General features: G+C 33.7%; 1 protein-coding gene and 1 long non-coding RNA gene across 2 annotated transcripts; both read right to left on the reverse strand.

Annotated features, from left to right (window-relative positions):
• Window positions 1-364: 364 nt before the first annotated feature.
• On the reverse strand, window positions 365-19,713 carry LOC141682523 (rho GTPase-activating protein 7-like). Its single transcript, XM_074487212.1, has 22 exons — window positions 19,175-19,713; window positions 18,322-18,358; window positions 16,053-16,129; window positions 15,636-15,706; window positions 15,445-15,523; window positions 15,166-15,310; window positions 14,918-15,037; window positions 14,454-14,531; window positions 13,806-13,861; window positions 13,479-13,548; window positions 12,167-12,254; window positions 11,400-11,643; window positions 7,640-7,861; window positions 6,852-7,187; window positions 6,258-6,307; window positions 4,467-4,527; window positions 4,304-4,387; window positions 3,169-3,282; window positions 2,914-3,086; window positions 2,649-2,718; window positions 1,326-1,526; window positions 365-882 (listed from the first exon to the last, which is right to left on the reverse strand). The coding sequence occupies exons 1-22, from the start codon at window positions 19,226-19,228 to the stop codon at window positions 697-699; spliced, it is 2,616 nt and encodes an 871-aa protein (XP_074343313.1). The 5' UTR covers window positions 19,229-19,713; the 3' UTR covers window positions 365-696.
• Window positions 12,505-13,472, reverse strand: LOC141682524 (uncharacterized). The gene is made up of 2 exons (XR_012559810.1): window positions 13,148-13,472; window positions 12,505-13,024 (listed from the first exon to the last, which is right to left on the reverse strand). It is a non-coding gene; the product is annotated as an uncharacterized LOC141682524 (long non-coding RNA).
• Window positions 19,714-21,112: the final 1,399 nt, after the last annotated feature.

Raw genomic sequence — 21,112 nt, forward strand, 5'->3', positions numbered from 1 at the left:
AAAAGATTTGATGCGTGGAAAGAGTTGAATGATTTAAACCCATTATTTTGTGTTCCGTGTAAAATAAAAATATGGCTATTAAAAGATAGAGAAGTTTCCGTAAATTAAATTAAAGCCAAAAAAATATGCATGCTATAGATAATGTTGTGTTATTGCAGTATCAACATTCTTCTTTGAGGTAAGAGATTAGTCGAAGCAAAAAATGACCAAACGAAATCATACGTTCCTACAAACAAAATTTTCCTGATCAAATACATACTTTAGCCTTATTCTGCATTGAGCTGTTTTATTTAGTTGCACAAGCTTGAGAGTCCAATGTCATTAGCTTAATGGAAAGGAAAACAATGTCACATAACAGACTGAGAAGCAAAATACAACAGCTGAACTTATCTCAAAATGTAATATGTGTTTTCTCCAGCTTTCCTGGTTAACAAATCACCGATATATATACAAGAACTAACACACTTAGCATATTACAAATACATTAGTGAGGACCAAGTTAATATTATTAAAAAAATCTCATCTATGACCCAGCAAACTCTTGGCGCAAATTACATTAGAAGGAATTCAAATTAAAAAAAAAATTCAGGAGAGATGCCAAAGTACAAGGAACAAGAATATGTGCAGTGGGGAAGAAGGATGTACAAATGCCGAGATACCAAATTATCAACCATTAATCTGAGCATCTGGTTGCTATCAGTTCCAATTTGGTGTCGATGGTTTATACATAAAATCTTGTGAAGGTCCTTTTTCATAGCTCAAATCTAGGTTGTGGAGTTGTTCCATCAGTTGAGAGCGGCGTTCTTTGAAGAAGTCAAGACGCGAGGTTAACTCAATGAGGGTTGAAGACGCTACAGATTGATGCCTAGGATGATAATCCATCTATAACACGTGTAACAAATTAGGATGAGCTGACATATATAGAGCTGTAATGTTACAGAAATGGTATGACATTGACCAACATTCTAACACAGGCATAATTTCTGACAGACCACTTGAAGAATCATTAACTAGCCTCTAATTGAAAAAGTTCAGTGACATACTTCCTCCATCGACTCTTGTTACAATATAGATTATCAGTTTCCACTTACAATTAATTGACTAATTAAATTAATGAATTCAATTTAACTGTTACACTATTTAGATATAGATCAACTTCGCATGATTAACCATCACTAGTGATTTTGAAAACAAGCAAACTGACTACTAAAACACACACTATTGCATAATTATGGACCAAACTGAGCATATATCAGATTAATTGACGAATTATCACTGAACTAGGATCTAAATAGGAAGTAACGATATGATTATTAAGGACTAACCTCTGCTGCTCTTGATGAGGAAGGTACAGATGCAGAATCAACAGCACCAAATTCATCCACAGAAATACTTGTCGAGGCCTCGGTACTTTTAGAATCACTAAAACTTGCCGACTCCATGAGATGCTTCCGTACAGGCTGCCTGCTATTGTTACTAGGTGTTGCTCCTTGTCCTTTAAGATTTCTGGTCCCCGTCAAATTTTCCTGCATATAAATGCAAATAATCTCAATCAATCTCCTGCAGCTATTTATATATAATTTGACCCCACCGGAAGGTCTGGAACTTCACAAAATTACTGTTGTATGGGATGAAACCGAATCCATCAACATCCTTAATTGAATACTAGTACTTGTTTGCCCTAGCTATACGGGTTTATAAATTAGGTGTTAGTATAAATAATTTCTTAACAAAGTAATTTATACATATTTTTACCCACTATTTTTTGATTTAGCAAATGATTTTCGTGGGTCTGTATTTACATTGTCACCTATTTTTAGGTTTTTCTAAAGATATTTTACACCTACATAGTTATATATAAATTTTAGCTAGTTCCCAATACTTTGATAATAATAACGAAGTTGTGAGTTATTAGTAATTTTACTAATGAAACTGTGAGTTCATTCATACTAAAATTCAGTATTTTAGTTGTAGGTGTGTGTTTTAATTTAATTGTATATTTGTTGTTTAGGAGGTAACAATTAAATTTACTATAATTATAATTATAGGCGTGTGTTTTGGTTTAGTTGCAGGTCTGTATCTTGTTGTCTAGGTTTATATAGTGCTGGACATGTTTCATTTAAGTTATACCTGTTAAATTTATGACTTTAAGTATGTTTGAGTAGCTATGACCTTAGGTTAAGTGTGTGTGTGCATGTGTGTGTGTGTTTGAGTAGTTATGACATTTGTGTATTAGGTTAAGTGTAGGTGTGTCTGTTTGAGGAGTTATGACGTCATACATAGCTTCAGGATTAGATATATTAATGATTTAAATCTTTGTAACACCTAACCTTTGCTTAGATGAACACATCTGATTAAGATAGTTGATCAAGGTGTATCTAATGATCAATTACAATGGGTCCAATTAAAATTTGTCCCCTTCAAGGAAGAGATAGTCAAGGTAGGTGTACGAGTATCTAAGAATATCGCACATAATGGGAAAGGATATCCATCACCTTCTAACTAAGGGATTAGTTTCCTTAACATTATATGCACAATGAAAGACCCAGAAAGAGGTGGACGGGAGTGTACTAAGAGGCTCTATCGTTTCATATTGTCACTAAGAGTTCTGTATACAACTCTAATGATAAAGTACAGGGATGTTTTACCTCAGTTTTTTGTTTCCTCTCATAATTAACAAAAGCAAGTGATGTATCAAAACCTTGCTGATAAGATTTCCTGCAAACATACATAAAACAATGTATAAAAGGTCATGCAACATCATTCTATTTATTAGAACCTTTATACCTAGGAAAAAACATATCTCTTTCTTCACTTGAAATCTTTAATAGCAATGACAAGAAAATTATTTATTGGTTTACAGACCCAATATATTGACAACGGTAAAAAAGATATATCTAGACAGTCACTCACTGTTGGGTATTATGATTATTATGGACATGTTGGTGGCGATCACAAGCATCAGAGAGGGAGCCATAGTGACTCTGACGTTGCTGATTAAGTTGATGATGAAGCTCGGCAACTTTTTGCTTCAATCTAGCAACATCAGCTTCGGCAAGAGCAATCTCCTCAAGTTCTGCCCTTGTCTTCACATTAATTAAATTTAGTCAGTAGTCCGCAACATTATTAAAAAACATAAAGATAACAATTTCCTTAATGATACACAACCTTTGTATCCATACTACGAGTGCCTGAAAATTGGCCGTTAGACATGCTTAATCCAACTTCCAGTGCAGCCCTTAAATCTCTCTCAGCTTGCAACTGCTCTTGAAGTCTCGAAACCTACAAAGAGAGATATCAAAAGTCAGTTGACAACACAATAATCCATGGTAATTAGGTCAAAACGCCAATTCCAAGAAAGAGAGTAACAATAAAGGAATTACGACACAAGGAGTGACAGGCACATCTTAAATTTTTCAATAAGTTGATGCTAATGCTTTTAGACATGCAACCAAGTAGTTGGGTGAAAAATTACTTCACTGTAAAGCTCAGAATAAAGGAGCGTAAATCTCACGCTGTCCTATGAATATCAGTCAAATTGACAACTGGTTTCCTCTTCTTATTCTCCTCTTTGTTGCTAAAATTGGTCTGGTCTTCTGACCTGCTTTTTTAACAGTTTCTATTTTCAAGTAGGATTTTCTCTGTTTAATGGATAACCATTTACTACCAATGGAGAATTGCATTTTTAGAGAGTAATCTCCGATCTAAATTGGCCTTTTTTCTTTTATCTTTTGAGTCACAACTTTTAGTGTTCTTATCTCCTTTATCTAAAGATTTAGGGTTTCCAGTTTGGTGAATTGCATCACATTGCCTAGTGAAACATGATGAAATGAAATTGTTTAATACTGATCAAGAATTTTCACAAAGAACATCAAATGCTTGGGCAAAGAGCGAATTCAAATATACACAGAGGACACTTTGGAGAACACCTAGGAAGCGTAAAACTAGGTGTGCTGCCTAGCTAACACCTTATGCAACAACGCTGGACAGGTCTGTGGGTAAAATAATGTAGCAAACAGAAGGTATCCATTTCCTAAAATGTATACCTCCTCCTGTAAGCTAAGAAAGACAGCATTGGTAGCTATGACGGCCATATGGAAGTTTGAGTTGGGGGGGGTCAAATTTTAATTTTGAATGTGATTTTGAACCTTTCTTCATTCTTACTTGTTAATTTATGTAATAAACTCACACTTCATCCTGTCACTCAAGTCGTTGAATATGCTATTCAATATTTGCATATGATGACGGCAAACTAAAAATTGAAGATCCCTGAACACATATCATGAAACAGTAGGGAGCATACATCTTGCTCAAGTGCCATGCGACGCTCATGCAAAGCTTGCTTCCTTCGCTCCAAGCTAGCTTGTAATATCGCATTCCCCCTAGCCTAAGATAGGAAATAAATTCAATATATTTATGTTTTATGAAAATCCAACATGCTGATCATTTTTTCGAGTTACATATACCTCCTTTGCAATTCGGTGTCGTAAGTCATTTTTTGCACTTTCAAGCCTCTGGATAGCAAGCCTACAAAAACAGAATCCAGGTTTATTCCAACAGTATATTCTTTAAAGGACAAAGAAAAAAAGAGTTTGCACTAAGAAGGATACAACATATACTAAATCAAAGCTTCTGTTTGTTGAGTACATGAACTTTGATGGAAGTTCAACAAATAGTTTAAGGCTCATAAACAGAATCTTAAAAGATTCCTGACATAGCTGATAAGAAATACTTTTCTGAAAATGCAAAATAAAAATGATCTAGCAGCAAAGAAAGAATTTGTAGGAGATAAAGTGCACTTTTCATTTCCTTACCATATACTCTTTTATATGCAATTAAAATAGAATGAAAAAGAAAAGGGTAGTCCCAGAGATTATAACAATACCGGTAGCAGTCCCTCAGGAGGAACCACCAGGGAGACATGATTGGAAGCAATGATTTTTTCAAAACAATTTAAACCAAAAGAAGGGCTCTACCAAGCTGATGCTTATCAGCCAGTATACACTTCATTAGAAGTAAAATAGTAAGGGATCGGGAATGTGTAAGAACCAGCTCCTTATTGAATGTCTAACTTCATCGCAAAGACAATATTTTCACATTCTTTAAATAAAATATGATTATGCTTGAGTGTTCACGATGAACATAGATTTCAAGTTGACAGACAAAAACCAAAAACTAACGAAAATGTTACAATAAATGAGTGAGAATATTAAGCCACATAGAGGCGGACGGCGTTGCAGGACTACATATCCCTGACTGATCTAGTAACAAGTTTTACTCAAAAAAATTAATAACAGCAGTTAAACTTAGTCACTCCTATAAAGATTTCATTTTGAAAAAGTAACTATAACCTAAATTCATTTACCACTCTAAAAAAAGTTGATAAAGTTAATGAGAAGAATTTTTTGTACACCATATTAATTGGTAATGTAGCCAACAGATGCAGGCTCTAAAGCTGATCAATGAGCTGACTGCACTTCACAATCCAGTGCAATATTAAAAGATGACCAATTCCAGAACTGAGATGTTCATAATTATAGACGACCGTTTAACAAGTGAAGGTACTAATATTCTAATTAAGTTAATATTAGGAGGTGGAGAATCAGTATTTCTTATAGCAGGATGTTTAGGCAAGAGCGAAACAAACGGCACAGCTGCCACGGTACCAGGCTGTACTTCTGTTATCATGCAAACTGACAAGAGAAAACATGGAAGACCAGCTAGCTGATTTCCAACAGGCAGAACACGACAGACTTTACTTTAAAATACTGCATGCAATTTGAAATGCAAACATACAAAATATTAAGTTAAAGGGAACAAAGGTGTCCAAGAGTGCCTCAAGGGAGTGCCACAGATTCAAAGGAGAGAATGAATCCTTCTAGAAGTCGTAAATCTCTTTCAAAATGAGGACAGAGAACATGAAATGAGGCTCCATTGTTGGTACCCACTAGAATATTAAGGTTTAAGATATTTTGATTTGGAAGTTACAAATTATTTTTCTATCTACTTTTTTCATTTGTTATGATTAGAATCTGTGACCGGGAAATGTAACATCCGGCGAAGAAACTTTTAAAAAAATAAAATTAACTTTATCTCTTTTAAACTAGAAATAGACACCTGTACAAGTAATTACTATCCTATGTCAAACATCAGCACAAATTGGGATTTCATTAACACATCAACAAACAAACTTGAAATAGAACAGTAATGCTACCCATATGCATTATCAAGCATGCTATAATATATTAAGAACTCACTCTTCTTCTCCAGAAGAGTCAATTGAATCCATTGACGGGGTCTTCCTGGTCTGTGAATAAAGAAAGTAAATATTGTATTAACAGTTACAAAAACAATACTGATACAAATAGCTTACGGAAAATTTGAACCCAAATGGAAAATATATAAACACAAAACCTAAAATTTAATGATGTACATTTTATGCCTTAAAATTTAACAATTTAAACAATAACGATTTCCTTGTAAACCTTTTGTAATCATGCTGATCTGATATAGCGCATTGCTCTTTTTAGTTATGCTTGACGTTTTTTTAATTTGGATATCCAATTCTTCTCTCCACCTAATAATTTCTCTGAAACACTGTCCATTCTGCCAGTTCCGCTATTTTAATTTCCACAAAGTAGTAGTTTAATTTAGTAGAAAACAGCAATCAATAAATCTCTCTATTTTCGTAAAAGAAAGGGACAGGGAGAAAAAACTCAAAAAATACTTCCATCAAGAAGTGTTAGATTGTAATATGTAACATATAAAAAATCAAACCTCCTGCAGTAGTACTAGCTTTATGAGATAATAATTTATCAATAAACAACTTGAACTACTAAATGATAACTTACGCTGTTCCTTCCCCAAAACGTTGACCGCTTGGTATTGAGATTGGAGCTCGGAGGTTTGGTGATTGTCTTTTCACTACTTGATTCCAGTCCAGATACTGACAAAGGTAGCCCTTGATCCATAGAGGATAGAATTTGCCCCATAGAACGATAAGAGTCACCACCAGGTAATACCACTGAAGAGTCCAATCCATTCTCACCTGCCTTGTCTTGTAAAGCCTGTGGCTCATTGGCTCGAATATTTACATGTGGCTGAGAGCCTACAAGTGTACTGGTCTTTGCCCCTAAACCGTAATCAGCTCTAGGGGATCCAACATCTGAATCATCACCTCTGTATGCCTGAATAGTCATGTAAATAAAGACATCTGAAATTAATTTACAGAAAAATAGTTAACACCTGATTTCCGGGAAGCATGAACAGGCCAATTACTACCCAACACTCCTCCATTCATAGGATGAGAATAGATAGCCTAATAATGGGAGTAATGTAATTGGTCTATGCATTGTCATAACATAAAATAAATAAATAAACAAGAACTTCGTAAGAACTATCAACTTGATAATCCCAGGTATGTTCGATTTGCGATTCCATGTCCTTTGATCCATATTCAGACAAACGCACAATTGATATAAGTAAACATTCGTAATGCGTGTATCAGCATTCCCAAAATTTTCTTTATTGGCTTGAGTAGTTTTTAATTGCCCATTTGACATTTCAATATATGTTCCACAAGTTAAATTTCAAGTGACTAGTAGGGTATTAGTCAAATGCAGACACAAAAAAGCAGAACCTTATCATCATAAAGATCGCTACCAGCATAACCACTTGTTTCACTCAACTTTCCACTGAGCACACGATCCTGGTCATCATCAGACTCTTGATGAACTTCATTTTCTGCATCATGGTAACCATTTTTCTTAATGTCCATGGTTTCATCATCAGTTGAATCGTCACTCACACTGTTACCAATTTGAGACTCGGCAGAAATAGAGCATCTGTGCATAGCATCACTCTGGAAAGGAAAAAAAGGGTGAAATTAAATATATGTAAGCACACCAATAAATGCAATCATTAATCCACACGACTAATTCATTCACGATTTCCTAAATTAAGGCATTGAAAAAATTGATTACAGTTATAATATTAAGATAAAACGAATGTAACTGAAAGTTGCGTTAAAAATGTATTGCTACTGCATTGGAGTCCAAAGCAGCCTCCTTTTTAATATGAACATATTTGTTAGAACATAAGAACAGAAATAAAATGAAACATCAATTTAAGGTAAGGGCAAGATGATAATATAGTATACTCCTCATGTCTACCTTATGCTGATAAGTTACAGCTAATAGATACTTGAAAAGCTAGGTCACTTTAATGAAAATACATCAAAGATACTCTTTTTCGAGTGGAATAAAGGAATAGGTTCATATAAGGTAGGAGCAGAAGCACGACTGATATATTAACTTCTTCACAAGATAATGCACATCAGCTATTTCTATGGCAATATCACCACATCATCAATGTTATCACCTTTATGGGAGGAAAATTATCAAGTACAACACGTCACGTTGAGCTCCACTGAGTAAATGACACTAATGCATAGTAATAAAAGGGGAGGCCCCCGGTAATACATATGCTTTAAAGCCATTTTCTAGAAAGAAGAGAGGAGAAAGATGGACCATCCTGTTGATACTCACTATAAGGTGCTAAAAGTGACCATATTGTTTCAAGGAGGAATTGTCCATCCACTTGCACAAATAACTTAAAAAAGGACCTTACAAAAAAAGAAAAAGAAAAGACAATATCCCAGCTTTGGATTAAAAATATAATAAACCTTCTTTCATTTGCAAAGATGATTCCACATCTTAAGCTCAGATATTGATGATTTCAATACTAAAAATTAAGATTGCCTTTAGGTGGTTTCACTAGCAAAGCCTACAATTATGTTTTTTTACTTCTCTAGCCGAACTTGCTGTGATAGCGACACAGCAACAAAAAATTATGTTTTAATGCATTATCCTTGATGCTGGGCATCCTAATCATATTTCTGAGCCCTAACTCCTAACTCTGTTAAATGCTCATATCATACTTTTTAGGTTTTTTCTCTTTCTTTATGCAAGCATGGCGTGTCTCGTGGGGGGTCGAATTGGGGTTAGGATTAATGGTCTTTGCTTCACGTACTTTTTCTGAAAATTATTTATATCAACTAAAAAACAGAAATAATTATTTGCAATGCAAAGCATCCCTTGAATGCAATATGTATTTGTGGTTTGTGATCCATGGGCAGCTGATTGTAAATAGAAGGCACCAAATATACAAAACAATAAAACATACAAATCTTTGTATCCACGTTATACCATGCTAAGGATAGGGCTTAATGTTAAAATTTATTTACAAATTCTCCCAAGAAAAAATAAAAAATAAAAATATTTATATACACGTGTCATGCCTAGGTTTGTACATGCCTAGGGTTGTAAACTAAAATCTATTTGGATATGCTTCCATTTTGAAATGTTCAGCGATTGTTAGGTTTCTCTTTTCCAAAGTTGAGGTGTCCTACCTCACTCTGCTTAGAGAAATATCACTTGTTACAACTTTATAAACTGGATTTAATCAATGTCCTGGACTGGCACTTTTTCAACTTCCGGTGCATCAGTGACGGTACTTTGTCAATTTCTGGTATATCGGTGATGGAAACAGTGCTTGTTTCATTGGGACCTGGATTCCTAATTACGAGCCTTACCATAAGATTCCACGATCCACAATCCACATGCGTTTTGGGTTGCTTTATATTGGAGCTTACACACATTGTCCGCTAGTTTGTTTTCCTTAATCGTCATTACGTTAATTTTCACCTTATATGAGTTCGGCATCATTATCTATAAAAAGTGTTTTTATAGAAGTTACTCTTTGACCGATATTATAACTAGTCTAGACTTGAGGTTTCCTTACAATTTATGTAGGAACCGGCTGAAAGTGCTTCATTGACGTTGAAGTTTCACTTATTTCAGTTTCGTGCTCATACTCTTTTGTTATCTATAAATTGTCTTCTTCTAGATGAGAATTACCAATTTACCTATTACTCTATAATACAAAGAGAATCAAGGTCCTTTCAAATTTACATGGTTAGTGGCTGAAGGTGCTTCACTTGAGTGGTATATACTTGACTTGTCAGCTTCATTCTTGATCTACCTTACTTCCCTTCGCATGGTGAAAATAAATTCGTATAAGTAGGTTGTAACATTTAAGAGTCTGTTCAAGGGGGGAGCCACCTTATCATGCTTAATTAGCGGCTGACAAACCTCAACAAGTTACACGTTAGATAACGAGAGGTCCAGAGAAACAAGGACAGTATTTCCCCATACTCTTCAATTTCTATAACAAATATTTTAAATTTATCACTAAACCCTCAAAAAAGGCCAAAAGCAAGAAACATGATCCTTCCTCGATAGTCAATACTCCTCTATTATAGTATCTCTTCTTCCTTCAAAGATACTTTCCTAATTTCCTTAAGACCTCCACCAATAATATCGGCTTCCTATCTAGTAATTTATTGAACATCAATACTCTCACAATAAATTGTTAATTCTTATAAGCTTTGTTTTGGGGTTAAGAGAGGCACAACAAGCTAACCTTTTTTCCTATCTAGCATATTAGTTTTCTCTTGGTAAGTTAGCTTTGTTCTGGGGTTGAGAGAGGCATAGCACACAAAGTCACAATAGTGAAATTATGACAAAGGAATTCCTATTTATAAGGTTATGTCCGGGAGGGGGGGGTTCATAGGCTAGATTTGGTTTATGCAGGCATCATGGTTGACTTATGCCCGACAGGATCAGAAAATTTGTCATTTTTGGCTTATGACCTATGTGAAAAAAAAAAATTAATTTAGTGACGGGAAAAGTATTAGTTGACAATAACATGTAATATGACATCAACTTGACTCTTCAACCTTATCTCTGGCAAGTCTTTATTGCCTTTTGTGAAAGAACTAAATCCTAATGCCCAAAACACCTTATTCGCAACAAACAATTACATTATGGTGGCGTTGAGCATTCAATTTGTTGAAATATCAGGGCTATATATACTTCTGGCCTACCGTTGAGATCTTAGGCTTTGCAGCGCCAAGAGAAAATCTAAAAAGTTGTGGTTTTTTCTTCGGACATTTATACTGATTAAAATGGAGTCTTTGCTAACATAGTATGGCTTCAGGATGAGCTAAAATAGTACGGCTTCAGGATGGAGATGATACTAGGAGTTTATAAATAGTATTTTACAGAAAAATAGCCACAAAACAAGATTAGAGACTAAATCTTTGTGTAGGCAAAGGGTGCTTGTGGGACAATGTGATGTGAGCATACATTAGCACCAGAAGAAAAAGAAAAGAAAAAAAAAGTCTACACCACCCCTTCTCCCACCTCTCACTCCAAGCTTAATTTCAACCTCAAGAAGTGCCATAGAAAGAAATGTCTTATTTATAGGCAGTAATGGAAAAAAATGCATTATGTTTGTACTTCAATATTAAATTAGAAACCAAAAATAAAGCAACTCACATCAAATATGTTTTCATACTCCTCCAAAAGTGTTGTGATGATAGCTTGAGCATTGTTAGCAGCATTTGCAGCAGCAAGAAGCTGAGCAGAACTATCACCATTCATATCATAATCGTCCTCCAACTCACATTCACCAGCCAAAAGAGGTCGTAAAAGTAAAGGAGCCATACAAGCGGCAACAGCAGATGGAGTCATCCTATTAACAGGTGCATGTGTAGAAACTATGTGCATCATCTTCAAGATTCTGCAAGTGAATATGACAAAATGAATTATGCATGGTGTGTGTGGAAAGAAGTTGACATGTATAGTGACATATCAATGGAAAGGTTTACTTTCTAGCATACTTGCAAGGGATCAGATTGCCTGACCTAAGCTATCAATGTTAACTCATTTTGACTTAAAGGCAGTCTGAGTATTCTACCGTGGCATTTAACACAATAACAAACATTTAAACCTTGTACGATCTGGTCCATTTTTATTCGATTATCAAGACACAAACAGTAGAGCCTGAGCATCATTTATCAAGTTCATATTTCAACCCTTCAACACAGAAAGTAATAAAATTTAATGTTAAGAACTTGCTATTAGCCGTTCTAGAAAAGTATAATGGATATGCATATTTGATAGCAATGTAAATGCCAGCATTTGTATGTTTCAAACAAAAAATTTAGTTGGTATTCATGTTAATATTTTCATTCTGCTTATTCAGTTTACTTAATAATCCAGTATGTGAAGGACATTCTTGCCAGAGGGTGAAAAGGAAGAACCTTTGTAATAACCGCCTGTTCGGCTCAGGAAATGTCTCCAGTATCGCTGAACGCATGGAATTTAACCGAGCATCCTTTCTGTCAATCTCTGAACAACATATTCAAGAGAACAAGGTCAAAATGTATTAATCTACGGGTCTCAGAGAATTCAAAATTCATTATTCGCCATTCATAGGAACTGCAATTCAAATTCCATAAAAAAATGCACTAAATGTATCAGGAAAGTACAACGGAATCTAAAAAATAAATTTCGTTGTTACCTTCAATATTTGAAAGGTAACAAGAAAAAGAAAATAAAGGACAAAACAGCAAAGACAAAAGAAGTGCAGGTGCAAAAACAAAAACAGCAAAGATCTTTGAAAGATGAATAAGCTTAAGATTTGATACACCCACTAAAAACAGTAGATTTGATATCCAATAGGGCTCAGCGATGCAATATGTCAGCCATTTCAAGCGGTTGCACGGAAGACAGAAAATATGGCATTTGGATAAAATTGGAACAATATTTCACATACAGAAGACCGTCTTTAAGGCATTATGCTATGACCTCTTAGACTCAACTGTCCCCCTTAAGCTAGAGAGTTCTTTTCTTAGTTACCCATGCAACAGATGCTCCACTAATCCTTGAATCAGTATGCGTGCAGGCATTTAAGTTAATGTAAAATTTCAGATCTGCGTAAACATATCACAACTACTCCGATTTAACGAGCACAGACCTATCATAACTTCATTCCCTTGCCAATGATCAGATATACTAGTAGCATTTACAGCTGGTCTTTTCATTTAACGAAGTTCTTCATAAAGTCCATAATACTCTATTGTCTAGTACTCACAACTCGCAAGTTAAAAAAGGTGGACCTAAAAAAAATACTTTTACATTCGAAGTTAGGATCTATTCATCTAAACTAAAAAATTGCTGGATAATATTATAAAGTTTGTTGGCTTTGCCAGATATCGATAGTATGGAAATAATTCCCTTACCTTGTTTCTGCCATATTCATCTATATTTAGTCAGGCAACGATAGAGTAGTGTTCCACAGCCTGCCTGTATTGACTAAAATACTAATACTTCTATTAGTTTGCACTCAAAAAGTGCTTTTGCTTACAATTGAGCGAAATGGGGATTCTTCCTTCAAAATACTATTGTTCACATCATAATATTAGAAGCATGAAAAGATTGGCAGGATAATAACTCTTACACAAAAAGTAAAAAATGAAAATAAAGGAAAACTTGCAATCCATAACATATTTGTGGCTAATCGATGGCTCGGAACCAGATACACAATTTTCAGAGGAGTGTTCCATCACTTACTATAAGCTTCCAACAAAGCAGTGCAGCAAGAAGCAGGAACAGGAGATGAAGGTAGTTCCCGGAGAACATGCTGCAAGAAAAATTTGGTCATGTAAATATAGGCATATATGGATAATGGACCAACAGCTTGATTTTTAAATTTGTAAGATCCCGGTACTTTAGGGAAACGAATTGACATCCCATTATGTAGGACTCATCCCCTATTATACTTAATCAATTGACAATAAGATAACCGTAACTGATAGGATGATTATCAGAACCTTACTAGATCATCAAAAATAGTTAAATACAACTTTGCTAGATGTATTAACAGATACAAGTTAGTACCTTAATGCAGTCTCCAATTACATGAGCATCCTCGTCTTCACCAAATTCATTCTTCCCTGGAAACAAAAAAATTCAAGCTTAAGTTTGCACACCTTTTATTGTAATAGTATGAGCTGTGTGCTTACAAGAAAATTAACAGAAACTACAACCAATTGATAGAATATTTTTTATTTTATCCGCATGTGGTCAAATAGATCAACATAGGGAAACTTTAGTCTGGTTAATTGGGCAACAATATTATATTTTATATAATATTCTAAAATTATATCAAAAAACTGAAAGAAGCCAAAAAGCGGCCCACAACCACGGGCCAAATAACATGGACATGATAACGGTGGTTTGTGTTTATTTATCAGCTCATTTATTCCTAATATTAAAAGACATGAGCATATACCACAATTGGCAAGTAGTTTAACAAAAGCAAATGTAAAACGGGTTTTAGTGTAAAACTCAAATTTCACATCAGAAGTTAACAAATTAATAAATAATGGGGTATAAACAAGTTATGTAACAAATTTATTGTAGATTTAAGAAATGCACGTTTTCAGCTCGAAATAGTTACTGATTTATAGGGTAAGAAATCAAATGTTAGTGATTAAGGTGCAAAATTGACAGGAGACAGAAACCAATACTGCATAGTGTTTCTACCTTGTTCATATTCTTGAACTCTGCTATCTACTTCCTCAACATCTGCTGATTGTCGGAGAATTCCTTCTACTTTGGTTCCTGTTAACTCAGTAGAATTTAATTATAAACATTAACGACACAGCCTAGACTCATCAAAAACTATAGCTTGCAAATTACACTTAAACAAGAATAATACAAAAAAGGAATTACTTTCGGTAACTAATATAATTCTTTCATAGAAAATCTCCTAACTTCAAAAAACATTAGATCCGCCAGATGTAAGCAAAAACTGTCTACAAACATGCAGAAAATGAAATTTAATTTACCACCAATAGATATTAATATTAAATACTAATGAGTTAAATGTTAATATAGGAAACGTTATTTGCTAAATTGATAGATTCTGCAGAACACGCATACTACAAGTTGCAGTGACAGTGGCAACAAGAAGTTTAAATTCCATAAGTCGCAGTATGATAACTTACCATGCATCTCAAGAAATCTTAGAGCTTTCTCTAAGAAGGAAGGTCCTCCATCTATATCTTCTAATGCTAGCAAAATGGGTCTTCCGACAACCAAAGACTTCACGGGACGCTTTTCTCTCCCTGAACAAAATATTCAAGAATACTCACACTTCCTGGGGAAATATAAATTACATGGATGACTTGGTAATACTAGTCACTAATATAGAAAGTGAAATCATAAGAATATGGGTATTTAGCGATGCTCTAACATTGATTAAATGACCCTTCCATTGTATCATTAGCATCATTTCGAAAAATTCCATTATGTCCAATTACGAGTGCTGCACTCGGGGCTTGTGCAAGAGCAAGTTCCAAAGCTGCCTTCCACTCGTACAAGTCTTCTGATGACTCAGCCTAAAAAAAAGAGTTCTAAGCTTAAGGAACTACAAAAAGCAACTAACAAATAACACACACGCACACACACAAAAAAATTAACATTAAGATGTGAGAAGATCAGGTGAACAGAATAAATTTCAAAAAAAAAGCACCTTAAGGGTAAATGCTCTTCCATCGCGTCCATCGGGAAACAGGACAGTTAGAAGCTTTTTATCTTCTCTAACAACAACACTGTATATGAAGCACACCTATTAGCAAGGAATACTACTAAACTTGACATTGCACTAAACTCTCAATGCACCAATAAGCAACTAATAGAACATAAAACTGGTGTCATTCATACCTCCCTGAATTATTCAAGTCAATGCCTCCTAGTGTCATATTTACTTCACCACCTCTCTGGGGAAGCGCGCTCTATTTTAAAACCAAAAATCATGAATATAATAATAATAATAATAATAATATTAAAATATAAACTTTTAAAATTCTCATTATGCCTAAAAGATAAAGGACAATAGATAGACTGAAACAAAATCAATTATATATAATAGAAGCTGTATAGTGAACATCTTAATCCTGAAGGATTATGCATTTTGCACAGTATGAGCGTTAAAAAAGGAAAAATATCACAGGAGAAACAACAATTGTTATGGCCGTAGAATGGCCTTTCAATATGTTAGTGTTATTAATTCTATGGGAATATAACAACAATGGCGAGTTAAGGTAAGGAAATGAAGTCGTAAGATAAGACAATACTCACAGGATCATTTTTGAAAAAGACCAATGATGTGCGAGTAAGAATAAACCAGCGCTTCTTCCAAGATTTCCAACCGAGACCTGCAGACATAGCAAAGACTTGAGAGTTTAGATTATCACAAGATGGTAAATAGATCTTTGGAAAATGGAACCCAACAGTTGCATAGGAAATATACACTAGATCATCAAAAGTGTCGATTTAACAGATACATATACATCATTGGTTAGTTATAAGATTTAAGTACGTAATTACATAGTAACTGCAATACCAAATACAAAGATTGCTGATTGATTAATATTTCAAACTTAACTTGACCTTCCATTAGCATAGTTAAATAAAATTCAGATATAAACTGATTGAACTGAAAACTATGCATAGTTAAACAAACAATAGGACCATAGTATCTAGAACTTATAGTTAGATTATTTTAAATGAAATGGCATAAGCTAAAAGACTTGGAAGTAAATAAAAATTATAAGTGAGTGCAAGGGAATAAACACCTATCAGATTAAAAAAAAGATAAGAGAATTCTGCTCAGTTCCATTGTATCTGTGATTAGTTGTTGCTTGTGCAAGAGTGAAACAAGAAAGAAACATTTGTATGTTGGTGCAGCTTAATGACCTAAGTGATATATGTAAATAAGTCCTAGTGACTAACCTAACAGAAACAAATATGAATTGGTGGGCCGAAAGATCCACCTCATATTCCGGCATTTTGGATAAGATGTAAAGCACAGTAGATGTTGAAGTTATCACTAGCTAGTTTAAGATGTGCTGCTGTAGACTTTGTAGCTTATATTCTAATTAGGTTGTCAAAATGCAAAAATAGAAACAACTGACAATATAGATGAAATCTAAACATGTAGGTTAATGATATAGGTTGGATAACATTGATAAAGTTGCTATAAAAGGATGACACAATAATTCTAGTAGATCTGACTTCCATCAGAATTTGGGGGTTACTAGAGTTCTTTTTCCTGCTCAAGAGACTCTTGGGTAAGAATCTTGAGGGTTCATAACAATGGCAAAAAATTTGGTGTTCACCTCTTCTACGCCAAGGTAATCACCTGCCAATAATCAAGTATTCTTAGGAGAAATGGAAGAGAATTACTGAGAATTCTGTTTCAGATCCTCAAAGAAAATTTGGGAACATTTAGAGGCTCCGTACTTTAGTCAGAATAATCTTTCTCATTTTTAACAAAATTTCTAAGTTTTTTATTCTGTTCACTACACAGCAGAACATCTAAGAATGATTCACCAGATATTTTGAAGGAAAAGAGGCAAGCAAAGATTGAATTTGAGCAGCATTGTATTTGTGCGTTACTGAGTTCACTGATCTATTCATTGCTGATCCAAGCAAGAAAACTATTTATAGACGAAACCTTCCAGAAAATTGCATTTGCTGCAAATATAATACAAAGTGTTCTACTCATCTAACATACTATGACTTTCTGGACATTAATTGACTAAAAATATCTCCAAGTTATTGTCACATATTAATTGTTTATATTTGTGTTCAGAACAAGTCAGCTCAAGCTCAGTGTTAACTTAAGCAACCACTAAATCACTGGAACCTCCATATTCTTCCTTCATCTCATCAAATACAATAAAAAAAACATAATCTAGCTCTCAGAGGCAACATGCTTCTGTATCAGCAAGTCACTGTCAAAACCCTTGTGGAAAAGATAAATTAGCGTTCAACCACTATCTCAGCAAGTCGCAACCTGCAACAACTCTAGTCAAACACCACTCACTACTTGCACCCTCTATCCTTAAACTACCAATGGTGAACTCATATAGGAAGAACTACTAACACCCTCTGCGGAAACAGCCTCTCTGTTCTTTTAGAGTTGGCGTAAAGTCTCGTGCATGTTACCCTCCCCAAGGCCCAAACCCTGTTTTACGAGCAGATTACAGTGGGTATATTTGGTTCTGTTTACCTTCTTCAGCAGCAACTTATCCAAACACATACAGTGCCAAACAGGTTATTCCTGTCGACCTACAATATTCTAGAGAAACTTTCTCATGTGGATTAAATTTATTAGATATCTCCGGTAAGTTGCACCTTTTCATGCACGTTTGCAAACATGTATTAAGGTAGCATGTGATATTTTACTTCAACAAACGTGAGGCAAGAGTTTACACCCAGCATTTCATTCATGCATGGGCCATGTCTTTAAATGCAATATAGTGTAACTTCACATGAATATTGAGGGACAGAATCAAGAAAAGGAAGGGCTCAAAAGGAATGACAAAGTAATGAATTTGTATACCTTTTGAGGATATGAATAGTGGCCCACTCTTGAAAACCTGTAAGAAACAAAAAAGCATTCACAGTTATCTATTTTCAATCAACAGCTATGTATAAGCAAAAGCCTGGCATTACTGTACTAAATATATAATCAGAAGAGACTTTACACAAGTAAACACTGGAAAGATTCTACTTGCCAAAGGAAAACAAAAATGCAAAAGCTGTTAAACACAGTTTAAAAAAAAATCTACAGTACTGTGATTTTAGTAATGTTTCCCCTCTAGGTTCATTAGGCTACTAAACACGAACACGTCTCGTAATAAAGGTATAGGTTTGTGCAAGATGCCGAGATAGAAAGGAGAGCTATAATTATAGTTTGCATAAAAGACTGATAGGTTTACTCGGAGCTTTCTATTATAATTCATAAAGATGACACCTTCAAGCAGTTTCAGTTGTGAATTTCTAAAAGTGATTGTGAGGCCCCAATTCTTGATTGGAGGGGACACCTTCAGTTGTGAATTTCTAAAGCTGATACTTCTACACAACTTCTACACAACGAATTAAAGATTCACTCTTCATTCAAACATGATATGACACTACGATTAGCACCAATGTACAGTTTTGAATTTTTGATCAATTCAGTATCTAAGTCGATAATCTGGTACCACATTATCCTATTTTGCGGAAGTTTGTGTATCCAATCTACCGAATCCTAAGAAAATCTCGTAATCTCAAACTCCACAAACAACATTAGGAAATCTCATAAAGATTCAATTTTTATCCAATCTAATCAACTTAAACAAACCAAAATTACCAAAACAAATTCTTCATTCCACAATCAAACACAAAAAAACCAACAAAAATCCAACAATTACCGTATTCGAAGCACCGATTCGAGGCCTCTCTGCCAAAGCCAAAGGAGCAGACATTTCCACACAGTAAAACCCCCCAAACTATGAGCATTGATAGCAATCACCAAACCATTAAAAACCCAATTCACAATTCACCAACCTTACAAAACTATTCAAAAATCTTGCAAAATCAAAACCCACATCAAAAACACAAAATCAAACAAGATCTGAGCTGGGGTTTCAATAAAACCAAAAGAACCACTCTCTCTCCAAAAAAGGCCACAGCTTCTCTCTCTAAAATGGGATGTTAAATTAGGTAAAAATAACAAAATGGGGTGCCTTAATTAGATGGCAAGAGTGGGTTATTGCAGCTGTTTGTACCTAATCTATAATATGTTTTGATGGGCAAGAGCAGTTAGAGAGATGGGGTTTATCTGGAAAATGTTGGTTTGTGTTCGAAGTATAGTTGTATGTAGATGTCATACTAACTTGGGAGACTCTAAACAGGGAGATTGTACTTTAAATGTTGGGTGGAGTCCAAATGATAATCACGGATGGACATCCTTTTACTAGGGTACTCCACCTTATGCTATGTGTCTTTCGGCGTTATTTATGGTAGTGTCAATATTACTTATCATGCTGGTCAAAATTATAAAATGTTGTTCAAGCATATTATAAAATATATATTTATTATAATATTTTAACCGTTAATTTATTTACAAACTAGTTTATAGCCCGTGTGTTGCACACGGAGATTTCAAAAATTATTTATTAAAATAAATAAATAAATTTATAATTTAAATTGAATAATATGATTATAAAAGATTAAATTATCTATATAATAAGTGTATTACATCTACATATTATGATAAATTTATTTAAAAAATACTTTCCTCACATATGTTATTTTTATGTTATATATTTTATGAGATTATTTCTATAAATAAATCTGTTAAAATTTAAACTTTACTTCAAATTTGTATTAAAAACTTACGATAAGTAGTTTTCAAAAAAAAAAACTTATCATAAATAACACAATTCATATTTAAAATTGTATTATAAAGTTTCTATAATTAAAATGGGTTATAATAATTAAAATGGGTCATAATAAGTACTTATAAAATGGGTCATAATAATTAAAATGGTCATAATAAATCCACCTTATGCTATGTGTCTTTCGGCGTTTATTTATGGTAGTGTCAAAATTACTTATCAGCCTCTCTCAATGGAGGTCAAAATTACAAAATGTTGTTCAAGCATATTATAAAATATATATTTATTATAATATTTTAACTGTTAATTCATTTACAAATTTGTATTTACAATACAATTAATAATATATTGAACTTATATTTTACACATAATATATTTAACCTGATATAATTTTCATTTTGACTTATATTTACAATACACCTATTAAACTTATATTTTACACATAATACATTTAATCTGATATAATTTTCGTATTAACTTATATTTACAATGCACTTAATAATACAATAAACTTATATCTTACACATTATACAATTAATCTCATATAATTTTCATATTCTATCTCACCTATAAATTTGTGACTAACTCTTACTTTTTTATTTATATCTCTCTTTAAAATATCTTAGTATAATCTGCTCATTTTTCATCCATCATCTGACCCGGGAGTAACAAGAGAGCTTCATCATCATCTTCAATCCATCATTTAACCGCGAGCAAGCATCATCATCCTTAACTAAGGTAACTTAAAGATTTTGTCCATTTTTTTCCTAAGTCTTGTCCATTTTTTTAATACACAAAAATTTCATTTTTTTTTTTTTGATGATATTGTTATTTTTTATTGAGAAATCTATATAATATGTATTAAATTAATAAATAACTTTATCTTTATGTCCATTTTTAATCATTAATTATAAATATGTGTTCTAGTTAATTTTTAACTAACTTATGTTCTTTTGATGGTAATATCTT

This window comes from Apium graveolens, chromosome 9, assembly GCF_009905375.1.
Source record: "Apium graveolens cultivar Ventura chromosome 9, ASM990537v1, whole genome shotgun sequence".
NCBI classification, from domain to species: Eukaryota; Viridiplantae; Streptophyta; class Magnoliopsida; order Apiales; family Apiaceae; genus Apium; species Apium graveolens.

Excerpts from the sequence above, each read along its gene's own strand:
- LOC141682523 (XM_074487212.1), bottom strand. The coding sequence starts at position 19,228 with ATGTCTGCTCCTTTGGCTTTGGCAGAGAGGCCTCGAATCGGTGCTTCG. Across the intron at positions 16,130-18,321 it reads ACTATTCATATCCTCAAAAG|GTCTCGGTTGGAAATCTTGG; the intron begins GTATACAAATTC and ends CTATGTCTGCAG. Across the intron at positions 13,862-14,453 it reads AGTTCAAGAATATGAACAAG|GGAAGAATGAATTTGGTGAA; the intron begins GTAGAAACACTA and ends TTTTGTTTCCAG.